Below are 26,289 nucleotides of genomic sequence, written 5' to 3' on the forward strand. Positions count from 1 at the left end.
AAGCTGCAGGCAGGGGGCGCCAACTCTCCATTGACGGCAAATGCATAAAATTGAGAGAAAACCTTTTTGGGCACAACTGGCAGACAAGTTATTTGCTTAAAACAATCACTCTTTCCTTGACGTGGTGCCGAATAGGTAAGGTCAAATTGGCTCATGCTTTTCTTGGAGGCCATGCAATGGAACAGCATCTCTCTACTAGAATAATAAGGCTTGGAGCTAACGGGAGAATTTTAAAAAGTGATTAATTGTGGTTCTGATATCATACCTAACATATCCACTATGAGAAACTAAGTCATCGATCTTTGCCCTCACAGAGACCACGTCCAGGAATTGACATGATGTCACCTGTCAATCATTCTAGGGGGGGAGATTGTCAGAAACTTGACCAATCGCCGGTCGCAAATTGTCCCGAAGTACACGCCCCTGATGAGGAACCGGACCTGACGCGGTTCATCATCACGAGCTGCAGTGATAGAGGGAAATAATAGGAAATCATGAACTAATGTTATCAGCGGGGAACATACAAGAGTCGTTACCAAGATTATGTAGAAGACGAAATACAATTTATTACATGTCCAACATCCAAACAGAGTCTGGACTAATGCAAGAAATGGATGAAGGCATGTAGCCGAACTCATGTCCAGTTGAATATAACTGTGGTAGACCAACTGCCACGTGTTCGTCTGCAAGAAGGTGACTGGTAAACATCCCTTTGTTCTATGTATTTTTGTCATAATGACGCATATTGATAGACAAATCAATCAATAAGTAAAGGTAGTAGTTATGCTTGATTTTTATGTGTGTAAGTTCCAATGGTAGCTCTATGGCAGCATGAAAACGTGATGCAGTAACTGCTGTACTGTCATTTAAGCACGTTTTTATGTTAATGTCAATTTTTAAGCAATTTCTTAAGACAGATTTTCAGAAGCTGGTATTTAACATTACTCACCTGTTAAATTGCTTCAGACGCAGCGTTCACATCCATTGAGACCATCCCCCTCATCATTCTTCCTCTGGCTACGAAAAACTTGGGCTTTAACATTGATTTCTTCGTTGTTTCCCGCAAACAACCTTACAGACCTGATGTAGGACAAGTTGGAGAATTTTCTTGCCTGTCGTCTTTACCTTAGTGTTGGCTGATAAGGCAAAAATTACTCATAAACTCAAGGAAACTCATTAAGTTCTTCTTTTTCTGTGTGTTTGTTTTATTGGCGGATGGCAAAACAACTTAGGGTGTACATACCGCCACCTACCGGACTGGAGTGTGGACGTCAACGATAGAGGGAATTCATCAATACATACATCAGTGGATCAGTGGTGTGAGTGTATCTATAAATCTATATATATACACACACACACAAGTCTATGTACACGTACAACGCATTGAGTTCCTTTGCCATCATAACACTGTTTGTCGGAAGTTTGCTCTACTTCCGCATGTGGGCGGAGTCAGTTGGCGTCATGTCAATTTGAATGTTCTCAATGAACTCGTGTGGGGATTAACTTGGGTTGTTTTAGACAGAGTGACCAAGAGTCATATTTGCCTGTGGAAAATGCTGAGTGAGATATTGAATATTATCCAGCACCACTGTATGAAGCTACATTTGCTGAAAGCTATATATTAAAATTAACAAAAATAAAGGCTTATTAATCTATATAAAGTCTTTCACAAAATGAATTGAGTTACTGAAAAAAAATTGCTTTTCAATAATATTTATATTTGTTGAAGGGTATGTACGTTAGAATATGTTAACTGATATTTTTTTTAATAATATTCAATACTATTTTTTACATTGACTGTACTGTCTAAAGGAAAAATGGCTTAAAACTGTTTCCTGTTTTCAGAAAACACAGTTATATTTCTGTGTAAGATGAGGGATACCACTAAATGCAGCAGAGGTGACACTGGTTTACAGGCACTGGGAAGTCTTTACCGTAGTTCCACTAATTGAAATGTAAGTTTGCATAAAGCTGCAGTCATATGCAAAGAAAGATTGTTGGCGTTATGCGATACAGCGTCAGCACTAATGACTTAATTTCTTGTAAGTGGGGGGGTCTTCTGTCTGCTAGTGGGCTGATCACATTTGTGTGTTCACTGACTAGTTATGTGTCTTGTTAGTCTATTTTTCAAAGATCAAATAATATTCACCAGACTTTATCTTGTGTGAGTTTATGTCAGGTGTTGCGTTTCATGTCAAAAACAAGATGTTACTGTCAGGATTTTGAACCAAGAGTTCATTCATTTCTATTCTCAGAAACCTTACTTTGTTTCATACAAACACGAAAAGAACCTAAAATCTAAATGACACACATGACTTTCAGTTCATAACGAATTAGTCATGGAGAGTGCTGCATATAAGATTTTATTGTAATCATTAGTTGATGGTACTTGTTATACTAGAAGTATTAGTAATAGTATATTAGAATTATTTCATTACCTTACAGCAAATTCGCGATCTCCTAACAAAACGGGAGAGAAGTTGCAAATTAGTACATTTGTTTTGTGTTGACCAAAGCAAGAGTTTGGAGCAAGTTTGGCCTAAAGAAGACTCTGGTGCCCTCTGGTGGCAGCTGCTTTCACTTTTTTTATGCTAAAAGCCACGTTACAACCACAAACTATGGTGGACTTAAAAGTCTGTCGTGTAGTGAACCAAAACAAAACCGCAAATATTTGTGATTAAATCAAGTTTTAAATTATGCAAATTACCAAAAGCCATTTTATTTATACGACAAAAGCTTGTAAAGGTGCTTAGAAAAACATTCAGCTAAAAAAAATCCATGGCCTAATCTTGTACATTTGCATGCATTACACCATTTTTTTTTTTTTTTTTTTTTTAAAGGCAAGTTCACTGCTTTGTTTTTTTCTCTTTTTAAAGCTCTAATGGCGTTTCAGCAGCCAGGTGGGGACAGGCCCCCCAAGTGAGGCAAAGTAGCTCCACCACCAGGGTTTCTCCGCTCTCTCCTCATGTTGCCGGTTCACATCGGCCATCGTGGTGTACTGGTTGTACTGGTTGTACGGGTCGAATCGGTCGTAGCTGCTCGAGGACAAGACGCTTTCCTCCTCCTCAATGTCGGGGTCTAGAGGAGCTTTCTGCAGCACAAAGTCCACCCGGCCTGCAGACTGCATGCGAGTCGGCAAATGGACTTTCTTTGTAGCGCGGGCGTAGCCGGGCGCCGAGGCGGTGACGATGTGGATGCCCGGGGTGAGAAGCCGCCAGTAGTCTCCATTTTCAGCTGGGCAGGAACAAAAACGCTCGGTGTGATTATTTTGAAGCTGAGCTTATAAAGACTTACTATGCAGGGACTACAATAAAGTTTCAGTGCAAAATATCTCTACAGAGTCAGAGGAGCGGTATTGTGCAATTTAATACTGAAGGATTACTTTAAAATGATTAAAAACATCAATGTCACGTGTTAAAATATGAAGTAAGCTGAACTAAAAGTAAGGTGGAGAATAAAAATAAGTAAATGAGCTAAAAGTAATTCTGAGTTCCTTGAAAACAAATGAATAAATAATATTTACAGCAACACTTTCGCATTGAACTTTCTCACATTTTGTCACATCACTCCCACAAACATCAACATGTTCCATTTTGATCTTCTGGTTTAGACCAACACAAAGTTGTGCGTAATTGTAAAGTGGAAAGAAAGGAATACATGGACTTTTGCATTCAGCCTTCTTTACAACGATGCTCCTAAATGAAATCAGCGTGGTCAGCCAGTTTCAGAGGTCACAAAATGGTGACAGAGGTCAGGTGAGATCAAAACCTTTGCAGCATCTGAGGTAAAGTGTGACAGAAAAGTAGCACAAAACACGGCGGTGGCAGCATCATGCGGTAGGGATGGGATGCTAAACCAACCATGTATTATGAAATACCAACTGGTGTTGATTTAACACATAAAATCCCAATAAAATTGTCCAAGTTAATGGTCACACATTCTGTGAAGGTTCTTATATGAATATTGTGTTTTATCATTGACACATTGCATATCCTCCAGGTATATTTACCTGTGGTGATGTCGTGCCGTATTCCTCTGACTGATACTCGCGCACCTTTTATTCCTTTTCCCTCTTCATCATTTACAAACCCTTTGATCCCTCTGTGAGTCTGGTCAGTGACAACAACAACAACAACAACGTTTTACTCCTTTAGTTTCGTCTTTGTCCGTTTCTAATGAAAGGATTGCATCTACAAATGTATCTGCGGTCAGCTCAGGTTCGGCAGGTTTACCCAAAGCTATAAAAGAAAAATCTCACTGCCTCAATGAAGGCAATCAAAGCTTCTTGGTTGTTCTGCCAGCTGAGGAACAGTTCTTCTTCAGGAGGGAATTTATCACATCCAAGAGACACGGTCACCTCGAAACAGTTGGAGTGAAGGTAGTTGAAGTCTTGCATACCTGGTCATAGGCAAAGCAAACAGCTTTAATCTTATTTCTTATAATATCAAATCACCTTGCAGGAATCCTCCTTTCTTGCCCCACAAAGCGCTGCATCATGGCTGGTCTTATAGTGACCTCTACAGGGCTCCAGGGAGAATTACAGTTTTATATTACCAGATTGGTTTAGGAATGCTTTTTTTTTTTTAAACTCACCGCCTGAAATGCTGCCCCACTGCGCTCCGTTCATGACTCCTTTCTGGCTGCCATCGTGGGGAGATCCACATTCTCCGGATGTTGCTGTGTTTGAATCTGCATAAGTTCTCGCAAGAAGTTTGAAAACCTTTAAATCAGACACAAATGATGCAAAATTGACCTCAAGCGAACGTAGCTGAGTAAACTATGCTACCCATTTCTCCCTGGACTATAAATTTAGCTCTCTACCAGGAAAACCTTGAGAGAGAACCAAAGTAGTTGCCATGCAGAGCGAAAGTGTAAATTTGAAAGTATTTCTTTGCCACAAATATTGGGTTTTAAAATAAATAAAACTAAATCCATTCTGATTTTATTTATCTACAGCAATAAACCAGACATGGAATATTTTAACAAAGGAAACAAAAATAGTCTGATAGTAGAAAACAATTCTGTAAATGACATTAGATGTCTTATCTACATATAAAGAGGTCTCATTTGCATCAAGACAAGAAAGGCATGCAAGAATTTCTTCTGTTTTTTTTTTAATTATTTTAATTTTATTATTTTGGGGTCAAATATTTTAAACTGTTATCAATAGCAAGAACAAGATATGGGTCACTGCAGTCTACACACAGGTCCAGATGAGTCTGGATAGCTTTTTTACTTTAGTAAATGAAATCATCCTTTCAAAACAACTTTTTTGTATTTCTAGGTTATCTTCGTCTGACATGAAAACATTTGTGAAGCATTTAAAATATGTGATTCACGGAACCCGCCTACCTTATCGTCAGGTGTGGGGGAGAACATGTTCTGCCCACGCGGGTGTTTGGACAGATCGTAGGGGTAGGAGACCATCCGGTCGCCGCTGTGGAAGCTGGCGGAGAGCACAAACGGGATGGAGCGGATCCACTTCATGACCGCATACGTCTCCGGTGCAACCTGACGCCCGGCATTTAGAGACTCTCTTTCAGATGTCAGCTTAGTTCATCTTCTCCAAAGCAACAAAAAGACTTTGTAGCAGTTCTGTCTTCTAGACAACGAAGAGTCATTATGTACCTTACCAAACCAGTAATTGTCTGGGATGGGGATGTGGTCGGTGCGGAAGCCCTTCTGTCTGCGTCTTCTGTAAACGACAGTCGTCAGGTCAGGAAAGTTCCTGTTCAGGTCGATGTTCTGGGCGTTGTTTCGGCCGACGTTCCGGTAGCCATATCTGTTACCCTGTAGATTAAAAGAATAAGTGTTTTATATGTATATATATATATATATATATATATATATATATATATATATATATATATATATATATATATATAATTCTAGAAAACAAACAGAATGGATCAATTTAACTTTTGAAATTAAATAACCCTTTACTCTTTATCTTCCCTGGACTGTTTGTCACCTGAGTTTAAACAATGTCGGAGAGTTGGTTGCTCTTTATGTAAATTAGTCTGCCTGCCACGTCTCCTCAATGTTAGAATGCTGCTGTTAATAATAATAACAACCTGTGAACTGAATGGATGACCAACAGCTCTAGAGCAGGACTAACGGGCTAGTTAATGTCGGCAAAGTCAGGATTTAGACAGCCATTACAATGGCATCTCGAGAATTAGAAAAAACGCAGCCAAAGAAAGCAATGATTTCAGATTATGTCACAGCGGTAACTGTCTAAAACACAAGTAAAATCACTGTAGTCAAAAGGAGTGCATTAATTGTATTCAGCATTCAGGGAAGCAACTTGGACAAGGAAGAAAGCTGAAAAACATAAATGATGTGAAAAAGTCAACAATTTTCAGAAATAAAACTGATTTGTAACTCTTTCCCTGCAGCCTTGCTGTTTGACAAAGTCAAATCCAAAGCTTAACTGTAGCGAGTCTTAAACATATTTACTGGACGCAGATTCAACATTCACCTGTGGAAGATAAGTGAAGAACTGAAGCTGCAACTTCAACTATAGCCAGATGTTACTTAAAAGCATTAACATCTGTTAATTTTCACAGCAATCACATTGTGAAACTAAGTAAAAGTCTCTTTAAGCTTCTCGGGAAACGTGTGACAGCAGTTTGGTGAATAAAGCCGGTGCAGGGTATCCCCCTTTTTTTCCAAGGATGAAATGCTGTTAAGCGTCACCTCGTCATCGCTGTAGTTACTGTCAGCGTCCCCAGACACGGCCACCTCGTATCCGTCAGGGTTCATGGAGGGCAGGATGTGGATGCGGGTGTTGTTGATGAGCGTCTGGATGCGCTCGTTTCCCTGCAGATACTCTGCACACAGGTACTGAGCCAGGTAGATCAGCAGCTGGCCACCCAGGGGTTCGTTCCCATGCATGTTGCCAACGAGTTTCATCTCAGGCTCGACTAGGTAAGGGCAACGTTTAATATTAAGCATTAATATGACACAAAGAAGTGCTGCGTGAATCGGAGCTGCACTCACGCAGCTGATGTTCTCCAGGACTGCTTGAGAACTCGATCACCAGCAGCTCCCGGCCCTCCGTGCTGCGGCCGATGCTGTACGTCCTGGAGATGTCCGAGCATTGATCCTCGGTCTTCTTCAGGATGTCGATCATCTGGGAGCTGGAGTGGTAGGTGAACTGGATCGGTGCAGCAGCCTGCTGGGGTTGAGGAGCCTCCAGGTTCTGAGCAGCCTCATCTTCTTGCTCTGCTGTGAAGAAATGTCACAGAAATGGCGGTTTGCTAAAAGAGACATCATCTGTCCAACCTGTCTTGTCTAATGCTTAAAGCATTTTTTGATTATTATATCAAATATTAGTTAGCTTCAACTAGCCTTAGTGGTTAGTAGACGCCAACTAACCACTAGGGCTAGTTTGCTAGCCGTTAGTTGAAGCCGTTGAACTAACCAAGCTGCCTTTCTCAAACTGTGGTGGACCACCGCTGGTGGTCCGCGGGCGCCCCCTAGTGGTTCACGAGGTACTGCATGTAAACGACCGTTCATTTGTCATGAGGCGAGCTCAAAGTGCGACGCTACAGTTAGCTTACCAAAGGTAAGCAGTTTCAGAAAACTGCTCTATGGTTAGTTCAGTGTCTGCCAGCATTCGCTTGGTTTAGTCTTCTGGTTTATTGTGTTCAAAAAAGATGAAACATGTCCGCCTTTTAAACCACAATAGACCTAATTGAGCTCCAAGTGACGGGGTTTCTCTGCCGTGTTTCAAAAAGCAGTAAAAAAAAAAACCCCAACAATACTAATTTTAGTTTTTAACTTTTGTTTTGTTTTGTTTTTTTGGTCAGGTTCGACACATTTAACTTTATGATCTGTTAATAGCTGGTGACTCTGCACACAGAGTTAACTTTCCCGCCTTTGTTTTGAGCTGAAAGAGATGCAGCGCCGCAGCTCACAGAGTCACAGAAGAGCATCAGTTTATATGAAGTTGTTTAGTGAAGACATCTGGCTAACACACACATCAACTCAGCTCAAAACACCGTCCAGCTGGATCGCCTTCTGTCCTCCCTGAAACCTACTGGGAGAGATCGTCTTGTCGTTTTCATGTTTTATTCGTAGCTCAGTTTAACGTGGAGTCACTCAATTCCATTTTCTCAGGATTTGTTTTAATCCAAGCCATAGATTTCTGATTTTAAAAACTCTTTGCTAAAGATAACAAAGAGTTTTTTGGCTGCCACATTTCAGAGTTATGTGCGAAGCAGATGACTGTGTGAACTCTCGGAGTGCGTTCACAGGCATCAGGAAATGATTCAAACCTCCAGTCACTTTATGGTTATAGACCTGGATCGTGAAGTAGAATGAGATGCGTTGTTCCCAAAGGAAGCAGAAAAACACTATAAGTCGCCTTTTTCCCTTTTAAACGCTCAGCAAAGGTCTATTCCCACCAATCATATGAAGCCCGAGCTGATTTTATGACTCTATTTTGACATGATGAAAATAATTATTTGTAAAAAGATTTTGAAAAGTGGATATTGTCACCAGAGGAGTTAAAAAGAGAGAGTGATAATTCATATTAACGATACTGCCAAACAATAGCAATAAAAATGAGATAAATCAACAGGAAATCAATTGCATTCTTAGGCACGTTTTAGCTCCAACCGAAGACTTCAATGCATTTAATTGGCATTGAATGTGGGAAACAAAAACAAAACGGCACGGAATTGTGAAGTGAAGGTCTGAAGGCTGTTTCAATTCTGGGGCTGTGGGTGGGATCAAAAAACAAGAGATTCAGACAGATAACAAGACTGTGTGGAGAAAAATACAAAATCTATGAGAAATACATAAAAAATGCTCTCAAACAGCAGCATGTCAAAACAAAATTTTATATATATTTGAATTACTACAGCTGAACAGAATACCAAGGGAACCGTTTAATCCCATAAAAAAATCTCACTGCAGTAGCATAGTCTCAGATTATCAGATTAATATGGGTTATCGTCCTGCCATACTTGTCACATTTTCTTTAAAGTGTACCCAAATTAAAGATTGTTAGTAAAGGTTAATAAATGTTTTCACATCTTCATCTTTCATTATGACATTGCACTACTGCAAACAAGGTTTAATAAAAGTTTTCTGACTTTTCATGGATTCCTACAAAGGGTGATTATAAATGTGGCAGGCAAAGCAAGCAGGCCACACTAATGAAAACTTTAAAAAAAAAAAAGTCAGGCAGCATGTTGCTGCATGTTTTGTTTAGAAACTGACCACACGTGTTTCCTAATTCTAACCATAATTGGAGGAAGTTGTTTAAATTGGAGGAAGTTGTTTAAATTAGACAGATAAACTCAAAAAAAAAAAAAAGTCCACTGACACCGACTCTGCTCACAGTGTTGCAACCCAAAAGCTGTTCTGTCTCCTGAAAATGCTGAAAACATCACACAGGAGTGATCTCACTGATCCATACCTTCCTTTATATCATAGCTATTCATAACTTTTTCATTATTTCCTAATAATAAAAGTCAGACATACTCTTGTTTTTCTATTTATGGTCCCTGCAATTCATCTGGCATGAGCCGAACACAAGTAAATAAACGAACGAGGCTGCAGTTTAAGATTTTCTTTTCAATCTTTGTCAGGCGGAAAAGCCACAATATTTTTTTTTTTTTTTAAAAACCATTTAAAACTTGTTTCTGGCCGTACTCGAAATATACTAAATCTTCTTATTACCTTTGAGACCCTCCAGCGGGTCGTAACATCCCTCCTGGTCGCTCACAAAGAAGCGATCGCAGTCCAGGAAGTACGGCCAGGCCATCTGGATCCCCTCAAAAGCATGACTGCATCTCTTGTGTGCTGCCTCGCAGGCGCTGCGGCAGGGCCTCAGCACCTTGCTCCCCTCGCAGCGGGGGGCCAGGACCGAGCAGCCCAGCATCCGGATCTCGGGGTTGCACTGTCCGCCCAGCAGCTGCTCGACCACGCTGATGAGGAGGTACTCCACAGCGGTTTCCGCGTCCCTGCGGGTGCTGTGGCCGACGATGTTCGGGAACATGGTGCGGGTGTAGGGCATGTCGTCGCAGTAGGACAGCAGGATGTCTGTGCATTTGGCTGTGATAGAAAGGAAGCAAAAAAAAAAAAAAAATCAGATTAGGGATATTTATCTATACATCACAAGATGAGTTATAGATAAATCGTCTTTATTTGAACGTCCCCATTTTTCCACATCTTCCTACTTTTCAATGGATTACCACATATTTTCCTTCCACTAAACTTTCCATTACTACTCTATCTTGTAGCCAGAGTTAATGTGTTATATGTGGCTGTAGCAACAATCATTAATGCATAATTCAACATGCATTGTGCAAACAAAGTGAGCCGTAATGCAGTACAACTTTAACAGGAGAATTTATATGTAAACTTCGCAAAATACTTGCATGCAGCTCGATTATTGGTGTCGGACAAATCACACGCTTTATGTTGCGTTCAAGTTCTGCCGAGAGACAAGATAAAGATTAGTGTCTGTCGGTTTTAATTTGAAAGGTCCATTATGCGTCTCTATTTGTCACGGTGTGCTATCCTCAATCATCTGCTCCTAAATATTTCCATTATCTGTGGAAATTAGAATCTGAATATTTCATGCCTCCATCGATCATCTAAAAATACTCAACCGGACCAGATTCCGTTTGCACTCCGTGGCGTTATGGGATTTATGATCCTGTTTGTGACGGAAATCAAGTGATTTAAAGAAGCCCGTAGAACTGCTTTTGTTCATCAGAGGTGGATTGATTTATTTATTTTTTTTTAACTTTCCTGTGTCTTTGTACATTTGGTTTAGAGGTCAGAAGCGCGACACGCTGTCATTAAAAATTCAAACATCCCTGCGACTTTCTGGGCAGCGATAAAACGAGGAGAAGATGATGACGAACAGTCCGTGCACGACGACTTTCTTCCTTCAAGCTGGAGGGTACTTACGCTTTTCTTCCGCTGCTGCTGCCTTGCACTGCCCTGCAAAACACGTCAATTTGATCAGTGACCGCTAGGTGGCAGAGTGGTTTCTGTGAATGCAATAAACAGCTCTCTAATAGACAAAAAAAAAAAAAACCCCCACACCCTGTCTGGAAAAACTCACTTATATGTTAAAATGGATTCAAATCAAATTGATTTTAAAATGGAAAAGTCTCCAAACGAGCATTGTGTCCAAATGCGACAGAGACTGTCCTGGGAATGAGAGGATGAGAAAGTTTACCTCTTATCCACGGGTCGCATCGCGGCAGAGCTCCGCATAAAGGCACCAACATCTGCAGCAGAACCAGCAGCATTTTGTCCCCCCTCTACGCTGTTATAACCCCGCTCCGTTCTGTGGCACCTCGCTTACACACGCAGCCAGAGGGTGTGTTTTTCACTCGGACTGCGTGAGCTTCCCAAACATGCCAGACATTCCGATGAACTTCCACGACAGAGGCTAAGCAGTGGAGCTGCGAGAGGAAATATGACTGAGCCGAAGTGAAAATGTGTGGCAACTCAAATTGTCATAAATTTCGTTTTTATGTGTTATGCACAATGGCTTTCTGTCATGTTGCAATTTAAAGGGAAAGCACCGTTATTATGCTTTCTACTGTTCAAGCCCAGTCAAAATGTCAGAGAAAGGTTTTAACTGCACAACCCGTTTTTGTATGTTTAATCCCTGTGAGTGAAGTGGTTGAATCAATATTTGCTTCAAGTCATATTTTAAAGTTATCGAAAAAGAATGTAAAGCAGAATGAAAACAAAATGACCTACTGGGGATGTGACATCACTGTGGAGAAATTTGGTCAAACTTTCAGGTTTTCTGGCATGAAGTAATTCCACACTGTCTCAGTCAGATAAGATTGATGTCCGGCCTTTGACTAGGCCACACAAAAAGTTTTTTTTTTTTTTTTTACACTTTGATTTTCAGGTGTGCTTTGGATTATTTTCTTGCTGCTCAACTCAAAGTCAGAAACTGATGGCCAGACAGTTTTTTTTAAATGTGAGATGTTAGCGGGACACAAGTTTCTCTGTTTTCTCATCAGTTAACAGAATATTTATTTTCTAAAATGTCTTGGGGATCATCAGGGTTTTTTTTTTTTTTTTTTTTTTGTAAATATGAGTCAGGACTTTTAAGGTCATAAGCAATGATTTGGGACTTGAAACTTTCTCAATGCTGAATCTTGAACCCTGACTGTTTTTGAGGTCTGCAGGACTTCAGTTGTTTTGGTTCCTTTTGTGACTTCCTGGATGAGTTTTTGACAGACTCTTGGAGTCATTTTGACTCCTCACAAGGTTCAGCTATGTTTAACATCTTATTGGTGCTGAAATGCTATTTTATTGGGGATTTTGTATGACTTAAAAGATTAAAATGTTAGAGTTGCATGTCTTTTCTTCTGTGGAAATCCTCAAGTTTCGGACTAAAATTCTGTGATAAATCATCAAAACGTCAACGCATTAGTTAACACTCAGAAAGCCTGAATATATACCGATTACAATTACCTAGAGAGGTTATATCAGGCTTTCAGGAAACACAAGGCATAATTCAGTTTGTTTGGACAGCACCATATTTTCCAACAAGTCAATATCTAGAAGAGGAATACACCTCTTGGCTTCTAGGTGTGATTTTCTCAGATTATTCCCATATCACGTGGACTGTTGTTTTACATCCAAATCAGAGCAGAAGTGCTTGACGATTTGCTGCTGTTCAGGCAGAAACAAAAGCACCAGGATGTCAAGCAAACAGAGCCGCTTAGCAGTGAGATGCTGCTAGACTTTGCATAAGAGTAATTATATTTTTTTCTAGAGTGAGACACGGTTATTATCAGCAGACCTGATTACCAACTACTTCAGTTCATGTGTGCATCAGCGGAGTAGCTTTGCTTTGCTTTGCCTCGCAATGATCTCTGGAAAATCCCAGACATGATGGCACGCTGTAATAGCTTCTTTTTTTTTTTTTTCTTTTTTTTTTGAGTGAACGTGTTATACCTTTTCAACTAATTATAAGGTCTCATCTTCAAGCTGAGCAGACCTGATTAGCATAATGGCAGAGTGAATATTCAAAAGGGTTCGAGGCAGGAGGGCAGGCAGGCGAGAAGGAGGTTGGTACAGAGTTAGAGCGAGGGGTAAAAAAAAAAAAAAAAAACTGCTGCATCCTTCATCTACATCAGGAATATTGATTAGATCCTTAGCATGTTGATGCATTATGCAAATTACAGCCTAACCCAGAAACTGAAGGGAAGCGAAACCTAACAGTGGAGATCATTCCTTGAGAGCTTGTAATTGTGTGTGTGTGTGTGTGTGTGTGTGTGTGTGCGTGTGTGTGTGTGTGTGTGTGTGTGTGTGTGTGTGGTACTGCTGAGGGAAACGAGGTGTGGATCTGTGGGAAAAGACTGAGTCACTCGTGAAAGAAAAAAAAGTATTCACACCCTTTGTTGCACGGCTAAAAGTCGGAAAAGTTCAGCTCCCATTTTGAACACAGCCGCTCTGGTACTTTGAAGAACTCCACGCTCAGCTGCGGTTAAAGCTGCAGGACGTTTCAGGTACATCTCTACCGACTTTGCACTACTACTGTCTGATTTTTATCTTTCACTGTTCTGTGTAAAACAGCTCAAGAGGATGGAAAGTGTCTGTGGGACAACAATTTCTAGCCTCAACTGAATTTAAACTCAGACTTTGACTGGGCCATTTTAACATAAATATGCTTTTAATCTAAAACCTTCCATTGAGCGCTCTATGTTTATTCTTAAAAAAAAAAAAAAAAAAAAGCTTCCACTTCTGCTTCAAATCTGTTGCAGACTCCAGAATCGTCTTGTGTTTTAGCTCCAGCCATCGTCCAACTAACCCTGACCTGATATTGGAGAAAGCCGTTCTCACAGCATCAAGCCGCCTCCACCACCACGTTTCACTGTGAGGACGGTGAGTTCACGGCTAGTTTCCCTCCTCATACAGAGTTTGTCTGGAGGTGGTAAAGCTCAGGTTCGGTCTCATCTGACTGAGACCGAACTAGATCTCAGTTAGATGAGATCTAGCTAGATCCCAACTAGATGTAAACATCTCTTTATGTCTTACTTTCACACGAGCTTTTTCAGATTAGGACAGAGTGGAAAAATGAGGTGCGTGAGGATGAGAGCTGAAAATCTTGACAGCTTTATTCTGCAGAGGTTTGTTATTGTTGACCAGTAAGCGAGGAGAAACTTCTTTATTCGGTTATAACTCATGCTCCAATCGTTTGTCCCCTCCGTCGCTCTAAACGATGAGTGGTTACAGCACGTATGTCGCCACGCATGCATCTTCTGTTTTAATTACCAGCTTCTCCTTTATCAGCCTCCGATGATTGGGGTTAATTATGATGTGTTAAAATAGCCGAGCTCTGGCTCCGTTTTAACCGAGTCGCTTTTCAGCACGAAACACATGAATTCAGAGGCTTTGAGTGTTTGAGTACTGATCCTCCTTCACTCAACGCTGAGAATAATTAAAGCCAGTCTGGTTGGCATGTGATTAAGCCAGATCCATTAGTGAGTTAGCATGAACTAACTGAGGAGAAGAACATTGACCAAACTTTTTAATTAGTCTTGGGAATATGCATAATATTGGAGTGGAGGTTTCTCTTTTGCAGCTGTTTTTGTGTCTTCGGCATTACAAAGAGGACTAAATGGAACCAGCGGGAAGACATGAGTGACTCTGCAACATATTCCAGAGAGACTTACGAGTCGTACTTCTCTACTTCAATCTTTTTCCTTTTGGGAAAAATTCGATTTCAGACATGGGATAATGCATTGTGGGGAACTAGCCCTGTAATCTCACTTCCATTTCAAATGCCTAAATGTAGAAATTTCTAAATTAAATCTTAAAATAAAATATAGCTTCCAAACTTACTTTAGTTGCCCAGTAAAGACGCATTCAAAAAAAAAAGTTTATTCATGTTTTAGTAGCACAGCTTTTTTTTTTTTTTTATCCAGCCTTCAATTTTAGGCCATTTGAAATATTACTGTTACTAAAAAAAACAAACAAAAAAAAAACATTAATATCAAAAACAGTGAAACCCCTACAACAATTAATAGATGCAACTAAAGGATTTTATTTCATTTATGCTTTACTGTCTGAACTTCAACAAAATTGTGTTGGAACTTGTAATTAGCAATCCACGGCTTCCTGTTTTCTCTTTGCATAAACGAAGCTCTAAAAAGAGACCAGTGTCTGTTTTCCACTCTTCAAAATGGTAAAGACAACAATCCAGTATATTTAGATAAATATGTGTTGGTCCTCATAATCCTTCAAAAAAAAAAAAAACACAACTACTTACCTAAAACTGCTGCAGTTTGGTGATCAGAGGAAACACCTGAAACTGTGGAAAACAAGTTTGTCTGAGAACCAAACATCAGGATGGTTAGAGGGGTAAAAACGGAGGGAAATGTTGGGGTCACCAAGTCCCCATTGCAATGATTAGACTATTTATATTCTAAATAGATCTAGATATATATTTTAAGGCTTTTCAGGTGAGTGCGACACTCACTGATTCAAACATTCGACCCCATCGATGACAGCTTTACAATCAACATCTTTTATTGCACATAGTCTAAAAATCACTCTGTCAGAGAACAGCAAGTGGCTCACAGGAGGGAAAAGACTCGTGTGGGCAAAACGCGTCTAATTAAACGTATTTTCTCCTATCGAAGCAGCTGTCGTAAAAGTATAACAGTGGTTGAGAAAAAAAAAAAAAGTCACATATTCATATAAACTTGGCACAAACACTGAACAGTGTAATTTAAAGCACTTAGAGACCATGGCTGTGCTACATGGAGTCTGTCCTCGACAGTCTAGACGAAAAGCTGCTCCTGTACAGTGCGGCGCCAAACACGTCAGTCAGCACACTCGGCTCGCGTCGACGTCCGCAGGAACCGGTCGACTGGCAGAAGAAAAAAACAACAAAAAAAAAAACAGAGGCTGCTAGTACAAACACGTCTCGGTTAGAAGAGGGTTATCTAGTACATTCAGCTGCTAACTGGCTCTTTGGAGGGCGAGTCTGGTGATGTGCAGGAGTTTCTCACTGTCAACAAAGTCCATGAAAAGAATCAAACTGAGGCTTATTTTAATTTTGGGAGACGTTCCCACCGCATCGTTTTTCAGCACGCTTTTCAAAAACTCTCTAACGTGTGTGTGTGTGTGTGTGTGTGTGTGTGTGTGAGCGTACCTTCTGAGATTATCTGATCAATTTTGTGTGTGTGTGTGTGTCTAATTACACAGATTTTGAGGGGTTTGAGGAATGGCGGGAAACTCAAACAAGCCGCGAAAAAAACTTCACATTGCTGGAGAACTCCTCGTCATTTGCAGCGCCTTGCAAAACTTTTTCACATTTTGTCTCATTCAGACCCAAAGATTCAACATCCATGAAAGTTTTTAAGTAAAAATATACCAAAAACAAAGTTGTGCATCATTGTGAAGTGGAAGGAAACGTATTCTCAGTGTGAGAAATGGAAAAGAAGGGTTAGGTTGAACGTCTCACTGAGTTCTGTTCAGTCCGTCATGTGACAGTAAGGAAAGAGTGGCACAGCTGCAAACTAACCCAGACAAAGCTGTCCACCTAACCTGACAGTTAATTAGAGGAGCAGCCAGCTCAGACAGGAGAACCTGTTGACAAGATAATCAGTAGTTACACACGTCAGAGCTCTGGTTCTTATGGAAGCGATTGCTGAACGAAAGCGGCTTGTAACAAGGGAAGTATGAGACACAGCAAACGTGTGGAAGAAGATGCTCTGATTGGATGAAGACAACATTTGTTTTTCGGCTGGGTATGGAGGAGACTAACAATTCACATTACACACCGTCACAGAGGTGGCGGCAGCATTATTCTGTGCAAGAAAACCGCTCATTGGCTGCAGAGGAATTAAAACTGGGGTCAAAGTTTAACTTCCGGCATCACAACACACAGACAGAGCTACAGCGGAATGGTTTTGATAAAAGCATGCGCATGTTTTAGAATGGCCTAGTCAAAGCCCAGATGTAAATCCAATTAGGAATCTACGGTGAGACTGGACAATTATGTCCACACGTTCGCAAGCTGACAGAGCTTGGGCTATTAAGAATTATCAAAAATTTCCAGATGTGCAAAATGACTTGCAGCTGTCTGAGGGTTTGTATCGACTCAGAGGACTGAAAACAAAAACAAGCCACACACTTCAGATTCAGGAAAATAAAACTTCCATTTTACAGATTTGCGCAGCTTTGAGTTGTTCCATCTTAAATTGTTTCATTGTCATTGTAACATGGCGATGGAGGAAAAACTCGCAGAGAGTGAATATATTTTTGCAAGTAACTGTACAGTTTCATGATGGATGGGAATAATTACTGAGACCCAAAGAAATCAAAATGATTACTTTGTGCTTATAAACCTGCTGTTAATTTGATTCATCTGGTTAAATGTAAAATTTTCCACTGCTTAAAAGATCTGGATATCAACTGTGGAGAAGGTAAAAAAAATAATAAAAATCTGAAAAATTTTTTTTTACACATGAACCATTGGGCTTTTAGGGATCCAGAGGTAGATTAGTGTGCAAACCTATCATTAAACATTTCTCCCCTTTTGTTCTCTCTGTTGGTCTTCAGCCACTCTGATGCGGCCCAAAATACACAGGCTGTGTGGAAACTGTAAGGAGTGAGACAAAATAACACCTTTCATATTTCTGCCTTCTTGTGGAACTTGTTGACAGTAACAAAAATATAAACTATCACCAGGCTCATCCTGCCAAACAGCTTTTGTCTCCTGCAAGCGCAGAAGTTTTAGGAAATGTCCTCGGACAAAGTGCATCAATATTAAGAGACGACGCGAAGCTTTCTAGCGCAGACGAGTCGTTGCGTGTCCCGGTGGGTTCTCTGGAGGTTTCCGCGGAGTGCGAACTTGTCCAGGGTAATGAAAACAATAAGATGGCTGGTTGGTTCAGCACTGAAAAGCTTCTTCTTACACGTCGCTGACTCCAGTGTCTTGTCTTTCAGTTTGAAATAACCTGAATCTGTGACATCCAGGGGGAGGGGGGGAGGATTGGTTGGTTTCTGTGTCGTTTGTTGTGGCTGATGAATCACAGACCCTGCTGTTTACCAGAACCATCCAACCGAAACTCGCCTGTCTCCCCTACATCATATCTCCACCCGTCCATCCTCCCACTCATCCCTGCCTTTCCATTCCTCTCCACCCACTACCTTCCTTTTATTTTTCGCTCCTTCTTCACCCTCCGCCCACAATCTGTCCCCTCCATCTCCCCTCCCTGACAATCCCCTGTAGTCTCCGTCTCCTCCGCCCGCCCACCTCCTTCCTCACGAGCCAACCTGTTTTTTGGGGCTCGCTCTCTCGCTCTGCTGGAGAGCATCTGTCACGTCCAAATCCGTCACGTCACATTTTTGCCATTAGCTGATCCGCTGAAGACAGTAGTCGTTCTCCGTGTCCAAAGAGCTGTTGTGGCCCGACGAAGGGTAAAGGTCGCGGCGCAGCAGCTTGTTGACGACCGTAACCAGGACCTTTTTGTACTGCTGGCGCAGCAGCGAGTAGGCAAACGGGTCAGACGCAGCCTTGCTGTACGTCAGGCACTTGCTGATGATGCCCCAGTGTCGGTTGACATCCACGAAGGGGAGAAGCTCGGCCAGCCTGAGGAGAGAGAAGGTGTGCCACTGATCAGAGACTCAGACCCGACCAGGAGATTTCATTTCTCACCTTTAAAATAGCAATGATTTTGCTCCAGTTTTCTGGTTAAACCCATCATATTCTTCGAGTTTTTAGGTACAACGTTCATTTTGCAAAGCAGGATCTGGTATATGAGGATGTCCACATCACAGGCCTTATCCACATAAACCCACATAAATTTCCTTAATCGACACAACATACAGCAAATGTTAAATGCTGAATGTTAAATTGATACTCGGTTCAACAATTTAGTCAAATTAACTTGAAACAAAGAGAATCTTCCAATGAGACAAGTGGCTTTCTAACAAAATACCTTCAAATATACAGAAGAAAAAATGCATATGCTGCATTTTCATGCTGTCATAAAGATAGTACTTTTCCAGTCGCACTGACCACTGAGAGTGGTCAGATCAGCAACAACTTATGTTTAAGTGCTTTAGCCAAGATGGCATCCACACGAGAGGAAACTGGAACTGAACCCTTAACTTTCAAAACCCTTAAAGATGCAGCAGAGGTAAATTTGTTTGCACCCGTTCCGAGACGTAAGCATTTGTTGCTTAAATTGTGGTGACAAAGTTAGAAATTAAATACAATGTAATGGATAAAGTAAAATAAAAAGTTTAAAGGACACAAATTCATTATTTTAATAAATATTTCTTCTCAGTGTTGCTCAAGTGTTGCTGGAGTCTGGAGAAAGTTTTACTGACTGACTATTTTGCAAAACACCTAAAGCTAGGGTCTACATTTTGACTAGGCCATTCAAACAGTTGAAAATGCTTTGACCTCAACCACGTTTTGCAGCTCTGACTGCATGTTTAGGGTCTCAGGAGTTTTGCAGCTTTTCCTCCGGGATTGCCCTGTATTTCAGCTCCGTCCAGGTTTACGTCGGTTCTGACGATCTTCTGTTCTTCTGTTGAAGAACAGGATCTCCAGAGCATGATACTGCCATCACCACCACCACTGTGATACCTACATCGCTCGTTGTAAACTACGATTGATATTTCTTCTGGCTTTTTTTTTTTTTTGTAACAATGTCTTTCTGCCCCTTTAAAGGTCGGGAGTCTGAAAGCGCTTATCTTCCACTTTAGAACTGATGTTGCTCAATCACATAAACCTCCTACCAAAACCCCACATCCACCAACAGAGAGAAAGATTTATATTTATGGGTGTATTGTTGTGAACTTGGACAAAGTTCAATTGGTTTGGATACTTCTGGTACTGAAGATCCGTCAAAAGAAAATTTGACTCAGCGCAAACTTGAAGGAAAACAGAAATTGGTATCAGCCATGGGGAAGTCTGGCTAATGCTCGTCTATCAATACAGTAAATATGAGCTATAAAATATGATGTAATAAAGCTACAATGGCTAATAAATAAAATGATTAAACATGCACCATAAAAGCCATGATTTCCCACACAACTGGGTCCCCATTTCCAAAAAAATGATTCCATCCGGATCGTTTTCTCTGCTTGCTCTGATGTTGTGCCACTAAAATGAAATTGGATCATACGGGCGCAATTGGGTTGGAGATTATTGCAATTTACCAGCACACGGCTGATCCAGATGAGACATTTAGGCCCCAGCTGGAGGCTTCCACGGGGCCAGGGGGTCAAGTTATGCGCTTCAACAAGTCAGCCGGGAATCGTTCCCTGATAACGTCTCATCCTCTCGTCGTAAACGCCAAAACCTTGTGGATTTTCAACACCACATCTGGAGAAACATGCTTTATGTTTCAGTGTTTGAATTACACCATAAATGGGGTTCTCTTGAGATGGGCATTATGGCTTTCTGCCCAGGGACATATATCCAGCGGGGTCCTTCAGTATACCTGCTGTTGTGATGCAGCAGGTATCTTCATTTGCACATCCATTCAGAAGGAATCGTTACACTGTTATCGAAGGAGTCTGCTCTCCAACTGATCAACTTTTGATTACTAAAACCTCAATTTGGTTGTTCTACAATGAACAGAGATTCTTTGGAAGCCAAAGTGGCATTGGTGAAGCCTTTAATCTAACTGTGAAATCTGATAAAGAACCTCATCAATGCATTGTCTGCATTAGCACCGAGTCAGATTGAGACAAGTGTGAATAGCACGTTTCAATGAACTTTTACTGAATTATTCCACACTGTTTATAGATGTTTTATAACACATACATGGGTTTTCTTTGTGGGGGGCGGGGGGGAGGCAGAGAAACCAAAACAAAGTCATCTACCAGTTCAGTAAAGATCTGGCCACATTTAGACCCCTCTGATGTTCCTGTTTGACCCCCTGCGATCTGTAGAAACTTTAATATCAAACATGCTTACATTTTTAATTCTGCAGGGAAATTTAAATGCTTTTATTTTGAAAAACCATGTTTCTAAATCTTTTTTTTTTTTTTAGATGACTCTTATCTCTGTTTGGGTCTGTTTTGAGTCAGTGTTAGTAGCATTGCAAAGAACTGTTCAGATTAATGCTGCTGCATGAAAGTTCAAGGTTCAAACCCAGGAGTTTAGAATATTTTCCCAGTGAATGTTTTTGTTCTCTCTGGGTGCTCCGGCTTCCTCCCACACTTCAAAAATATGCATGTTAAGTCAATTAGGTCCTCAGAAATGTCTTACAGGTGTGAGTCAGTGTGTGGCGGTTTGTCCTGTGTGTCTCTGTTGAGGCAAATTATTATCCTATTAATAATTGATTGCTTTTAATGTTGTGACTGCACCCCATTTCCCTTTTATTTAGCCACTTTTTATTGTTTAAATAGAATTTGTCTGATGTGTCTGGCTGTCTAGAGCTTAATTCATGCAACAACCACCACTTCACAATCCAGTTTGATGAGATGTGAGCGTGTGCTGCAGAATTTCACCTAATGTTGTGGCAGATCTGTTTGTCAGTCTCTACAGTGAGACGATGACTAAGATATTCAGACTAAATCAAGGTAGCTGTTTGAGCTGCAGCCTATTAACTTACATGAGTTGGGTTGTTAATTTTTAAAGCTCTCACACAGGGGTTTTGCACTAAATTAAATAATGTATGAATTCCCATCGGGTCGTCTTACCTTGTAATTACATAAGGAGCAAAGCAGATGATAAATGAGCCGATGAAGATGCTGATCTTCTTTGTGGCTCTCTGCTTTCGCCTCTTCTGCTCAGCTAAACATCTTTGTTTGACGCTGGAAACAGCAAAGAAAGGAATTAAGTCCAAAAGTCCCACAAATCAACAGATAAATTAAATAGAAGAGCGTTCAGGTGTCGCATATGGAGGTACAAAAGTGTAACAGTTCAATAAAAAAAAATGTACTGTTAAAGAAAGAAAGGCTGAGTTAAACATGGTGTGGCGATCCAACATAGCCACATTCTAATGAATAAATAGCTAGGTATTCAAAATTGATTGTATGTAATACTATGGAGGTCGAAAGGTGCCACAAATGAGCAAATAAATACATTTAAATATACTTAATTGATTCCCAAATCGGCCACTATTCAATACATGAATGAAAAGTCCAAATGTGAGTGAGTGAGTGAGTGAGTGAGTGAGTGAAATTCAGTATGAAATAGAAATGCTGAGGTAGCTGACTTGCATTTTTTTTAAGAAATGCATTATATCTATCATCTATCTATCATTGATGTATTTCTAAATTAAATGTAATTGTGTCCATATCAACTTTAAAAATGGCTTGTACTAATAATTATTTAAGTAATAATTTATTACAAGGTGATAATTATTGGCAATCGCTATTTAAATATGGAAATAATAATTAAATGATTCATTTTAAAATAAATTCAGTAAATGTAAAATAAAATATGTACAATTATTAAAGCACAAAATGTTTCAATATTCCTGTAACGGTCAGAGTTTTTGGGGGGTTCCTGACTAAACTAAATCCACTGACTCTCTAATATGGATGGTAACTCATGTCGTTCTTTTTGTTTTAGTCCTTAGCAGTTTCTTCTTCTACTGTTACAGTGACTGAGATGGAGAACAGGCACAAGGGGGAGCCAAGCAGAGGACGTGCGGTGCCTATCTTATCTGTAATTATTGTGTGACATCATCTGAGTTCTGCCGCCATGTGAGTGGTGCCTGTGAGGTTTGTTTTATGTCAAACGAGGGACCAAGCCAAAGAAACCCAGCAGCGTCTGGATGCAACAGAAAGAGAAAACCAAAGTTTCCCAGAAAATTATCGCTTATACCTCGAACAAGAAATTATTTTAAATGAAATATTGACTTAAAAATCTAGTGCAGTCTTATTAAATAAAACGTGAATCAATAATTCAGTGTAATTTAAATTTAATATTCCAAATGAGTGTTTTTAATCCCACATTCAAGCCCCGCCCCCTGAATTTGATTGATAAAGATGTTGTTGAAGGTTGATACCTATATCTTTTTCTTTAAGAATAAATAAATATTTTAATCAACTATTTAGTGAGGCGTGGTATTCCCTCTGCATGGAAAAATCTTCAGGGTTTTGTTTCCCAGTGGATATGATCCAATCTCTTCTTTAAAACAAAATAATCCACATCTTACTGCAAGTGTTACATTTCATGAGCTTTCATTACAACTGTTTGCTGTTTTTAGTCTTGATGTATTACATTTCATATTTTATGGTTAAACTGTCTTGATTGATATTTGTCAAATGTTTTAACACTAAAAATGTGCCTTTTGTGCTGATTTTGTCTTGGTCAGGATTCTCCTGCAAAAGAGGTAATTTATATTGATGAGATGTTTACTATATAAAAAAATAAATACATTATATGTACTATTCTCAGTGTATCAGTGTAGGTATTAGCTTTTTATTTATTTATTAGTTTAATGTTTACTGTTAATAAGTAACTGATAGCTATCTTGTATACATTTATTTATTTATTTATTTATTTATTCATCACAGTTTTTGACCTTCATTTAAGAATTATGGATACACTTATTTATTTCATATATTTATTATCTTTTTAATAAGTGGCATTTTAAATACTTATTTAATTTGATTAAGCTGTTAAATTAGATTTGATTACCTTTATTTTCACTGTAATATGAAATATACAATAAAATTATGAGTTTTGCTCTATATAAGGTGATTTAAAAACATCAAATACACACAAAAACCATGCATACCATGCAGATTCAAACAATCAACACCCACGAAGTTGGAGAAATAAAATGATCGAAATGATGCTGGTACATGGATCACAAATATTTGTAAAAAAAAAATAAATAAATAAATAAACGGAACAATCACTTCGATGTTGATTACGCAAACAAGATAACAGCATATTTCAAAGTGATTGAATACGGGGTTATTTATTAAATTGTGGCACTTCTGGCGAGCCATACTTGTCACATTTTAGTAAAAGCGTTCGGATAAACAAGTCTGAACGAATAAAAAGTTAGAAGCGTCACCTTGGGTGGATGTCGACCAGCAGAAACAGAGTCTGCATGGTGATGATGTCGATCCTCTTGCAGTGAAACCTGGCGACTTTCAGCACTTTCAGGTAGGTGAAGCACAGGATGAGCAGCGACAGCACGAAGCTGGTGGCGTGGAAAACCACGGTGAAAACCGTGAACTTAACTTTGTCGCTGCCTCCCCCGCTGGGCTGCAGCGTGCAGGACGCGTACACGTCGCTGTAGTCCACCCAGGAGAGGAGCAGCGCCGTCAGGGAGAAGGTGAAAGAGTGCAGCCAGGAGTAGCCCACCATGATCACCGCGTCCTTGTAGCGCATCTTGGTGGCGTAGCTGAGCGGGAAGACCACCGCGATCCAGCGGTCGATGCTGAGCGCGGCCATGCTGAGCATGGTGTTCGCAGTCAGGAAAGTCTCCAGGAAGCTTACCGTGTGGCAGACGCAGTCCCCGAAGGGCTTCTGGTTCCTGACGACCCCCAGCAGGGTGGCCGGCATGTTGAGCACCGTAATGAGGATGTTGCAAAAGGACAAGTTCATGGTGAAGACGCCGGGCACCTGCCGGCGGATCTCGGTGCTGTGGACGAAACATAGCAGCACCAACAAGTTTGACAGCAGAGACACGACCGCGACCACGACGATGAACAGAGCGCAGAGGATGTCAGCAAAGTCCATGTCTCTCACAGCAGAGAAATAAAAATAATAATAATAATAATAATCCCTTCTTAGGTTACGTGCGCCTGTTGGCTGCAAACAAATACCTAAAATCAGCCATCATCATCATCAGCCGCCGCTCATGTCTCCGGAAAGAATCCCAAATTAAATTCACTTAAAATCCCGGCGCGTCCGCGCGTCCTCTCCAACTTCCCAGGGCGCTATCCAGCGTGCTGAAAGCAGCCAGCATCTCCCACCTCACACTTTCCATCTAGTTCCCATTAACACCCCGACTTCAGAGCAGAGAGAGGAGCTGTGGCAGAGGGAGGCGAGGCATGCCTCTCAGCGGCAGCAGGCGGCCCACTCGTTCAGATCTGGTAGGGGGGGAGGGGGGGGGCGACTGGAAGGACCCGGGTGGTGAACAAGCACGTCCAGTGAAGTGGGTGACCTACATAGCACGTGAAGAAACGGCGATCGCAGCCAGAAGCACGAGAGCCACTGTTTTGTTTTTTTCGTCTACAAAACAAGAACAAATACAAATCTCAACTCTTACCTCCAAGAGAGTAAAAACGTTTCAATGAGATCTCACTTTTTAGTTCCCAAACATCACAGAAAACCCTACAACACGTGAGGCGTGATTCAAGTTTCAGCTGCCTGAATATTAGCAGGCAGGATGAAGAGAAACAGAACAATGTGCTGCTGCAGCAGCAGCTTAACCGGAGACCAGTTTGGCACCAGATGCGCGCACTCTGCGATGTGGCGCAGGCTAAAGGATCGTTTCCCCGTAGGCACAAAGTGCGCCATTATTTATGTCTGCAATGCAAAAAATGTTAGAACACCTGAAAAACTGCAAGTTGGAGTTGCACAATTGTTCTTTTTGTCTGGTTTAAAAGCAACAACAGCAGCTTATTTTTGTCTTGCTTTCCTTACACATGGGATATGAGGAGGAGTCAAACCTTTAAGGAAAAACTGAAAAAAATACAGATTTTCAACCTTAACAATAAACTATAGGGATTTTTAGCGATTTAATAGAAACTGAATGTTAATCCTTTTATACTCATGTGCATGAAGTACAAACATATTTATATACCTATAGATATGCATGTAGAGTATCATTAACTTGATGCTGTTATTCAAATTGAAAAATCATTTGGTTTTAAAAACAGATGAGAACAAAATGTCCAGGGCTTCATGAAGTCTCAGGGGATCATTTAGAAACTGACCATGTTTATTTAGAGGGTCTGAACCAAATATGCAGTCTAAAAAGTAAAACAGCTTTTTCATCTTATGTAAACCAAAGACAAAACTTCTAAACACTTTTGCACTATAAAAACGACTTTTGTAGAATATCAAACATAACACATTTTATATCAAGAAAATGTGTTCTAATATTAGCCATCTTATTTTGGTACCAAATCCTGTGAAAATACTTTAATTACAATTAAGCCAAGGACGCTCATTCACTCAGCTGTGAACCACATTTATCATGTGAAAAGCCTAACAGACAACAATTAGGCTGGTGTTACTGTCGGTTGTGTAGTGAATAAACTAACTTAGATTTGCAGTCAAGAAAATTTCTGCTTAAGACTTAACATTTAAGTGGAAAACCAGGTTTAGCTTATTTAGCT

General features: G+C 40.4%; 2 protein-coding genes and 2 long non-coding RNA genes across 6 annotated transcripts; 2 read left to right on the forward strand and 2 right to left on the reverse strand.

Annotated features, from left to right (window-relative positions):
* Positions 1–23,032, forward strand: LOC106945763 (uncharacterized). 2 transcript variants are annotated; one of them, XR_001424633.1, is made up of 3 exons: positions 1–693; positions 1,233–1,319; positions 22,584–23,032. It is a non-coding gene; the product is annotated as an uncharacterized LOC106945763 (long non-coding RNA). The 2 variants fall into 2 exon arrangements; XR_001424634.1 differs by lacking the exon at positions 22,584–23,032 and adding an exon at positions 1,846–2,016 and having other exon boundaries at positions 2–693; positions 1,233–1,314.
* LOC106945757 (carboxypeptidase Z) lies at positions 2,348–11,470 on the reverse strand. 2 transcript variants are annotated; one of them, XM_015029674.1, is made up of 11 exons: positions 11,207–11,470; positions 10,933–10,965; positions 9,694–10,068; positions 7,003–7,227; positions 6,700–6,926; positions 5,629–5,790; positions 5,353–5,511; positions 4,594–4,720; positions 4,259–4,398; positions 4,010–4,109; positions 2,348–3,234 (listed from the first exon to the last, which is right to left on the reverse strand). In XM_015029674.1, exons 1-11 carry the CDS (start codon positions 11,277–11,279, stop codon positions 2,879–2,881), a joined length of 1,977 nt encoding a protein of 658 aa, XP_014885160.1. In that variant the 5' UTR covers positions 11,280–11,470; the 3' UTR covers positions 2,348–2,878. The 2 variants fall into 2 exon arrangements, with proteins under 2 accessions (XP_014885160.1, XP_014885159.1); XM_015029673.1 differs by having other exon boundaries at positions 7,003–7,230; positions 11,207–11,469.
* On the forward strand, positions 15,509–17,243 carry LOC106945762 (uncharacterized). Its single transcript, XR_001424632.1, has 2 exons — positions 15,509–16,119; positions 16,155–17,243. It is a non-coding gene; the product is annotated as an uncharacterized LOC106945762 (long non-coding RNA).
* On the reverse strand, positions 17,464–25,670 carry gpr78b (G protein-coupled receptor 78b). Its single transcript, XM_015029675.1, has 3 exons — positions 24,012–25,670; positions 21,676–21,789; positions 17,464–18,604 (listed from the first exon to the last, which is right to left on the reverse strand). The coding sequence occupies exons 1-3, from the start codon at positions 24,680–24,682 to the stop codon at positions 18,367–18,369; spliced, it is 1,023 nt and encodes a 340-aa protein (XP_014885161.1). The 5' UTR covers positions 24,683–25,670; the 3' UTR covers positions 17,464–18,366.
* Between the last annotated feature and the right edge of the window lie 619 nt (positions 25,671–26,289).

Source organism: Poecilia latipinna, unplaced genomic scaffold, assembly GCF_001443285.1.
Source record: "Poecilia latipinna isolate Pla-1442-1.1 unplaced genomic scaffold, P_latipinna-1.0 Scaffold160, whole genome shotgun sequence".
NCBI lineage: Eukaryota > Metazoa > Chordata > Actinopteri > Cyprinodontiformes > Poeciliidae > Poecilia > Poecilia latipinna.

Bases quoted from the DNA above. Each gene is read 5' to 3' on its own strand.
- LOC106945757 (XM_015029673.1), bottom strand. From the start codon at position 11,279: ATGCTGCTGGTTCTGCTGCAGATGTTGGTGCCTTTATGCGGAGCTCTG. The intron at 10,966-11,206 runs GTAAACTTTCTC...CGTGTTTTGCAG, and splicing joins ATGCGACCCGTGGATAAGAG to GGCAGTGCAAGGCAGCAGCA. The intron at 5,791-6,699 runs GTGACGCTTAAC...TTTAATCTACAG, and splicing joins GTAACTACAGCGATGACGAG to GGTAACAGATATGGCTACCG.
- gpr78b (XM_015029675.1), bottom strand. From the start codon at position 24,682: ATGGACTTTGCTGACATCCTCTGCGCTCTGTTCATCGTCGTGGTCGCG. The intron at 21,790-24,011 runs GTGACGCTTCTA...TGCTGTTTCCAG, and splicing joins CTGGTCGACATCCACCCAAG to CGTCAAACAAAGATGTTTAG. The intron at 18,605-21,675 runs GTAAGACGACCC...CTCTCTCCTCAG, and splicing joins GCTCCTTATGTAATTACAAG to GCTGGCCGAGCTTCTCCCCT.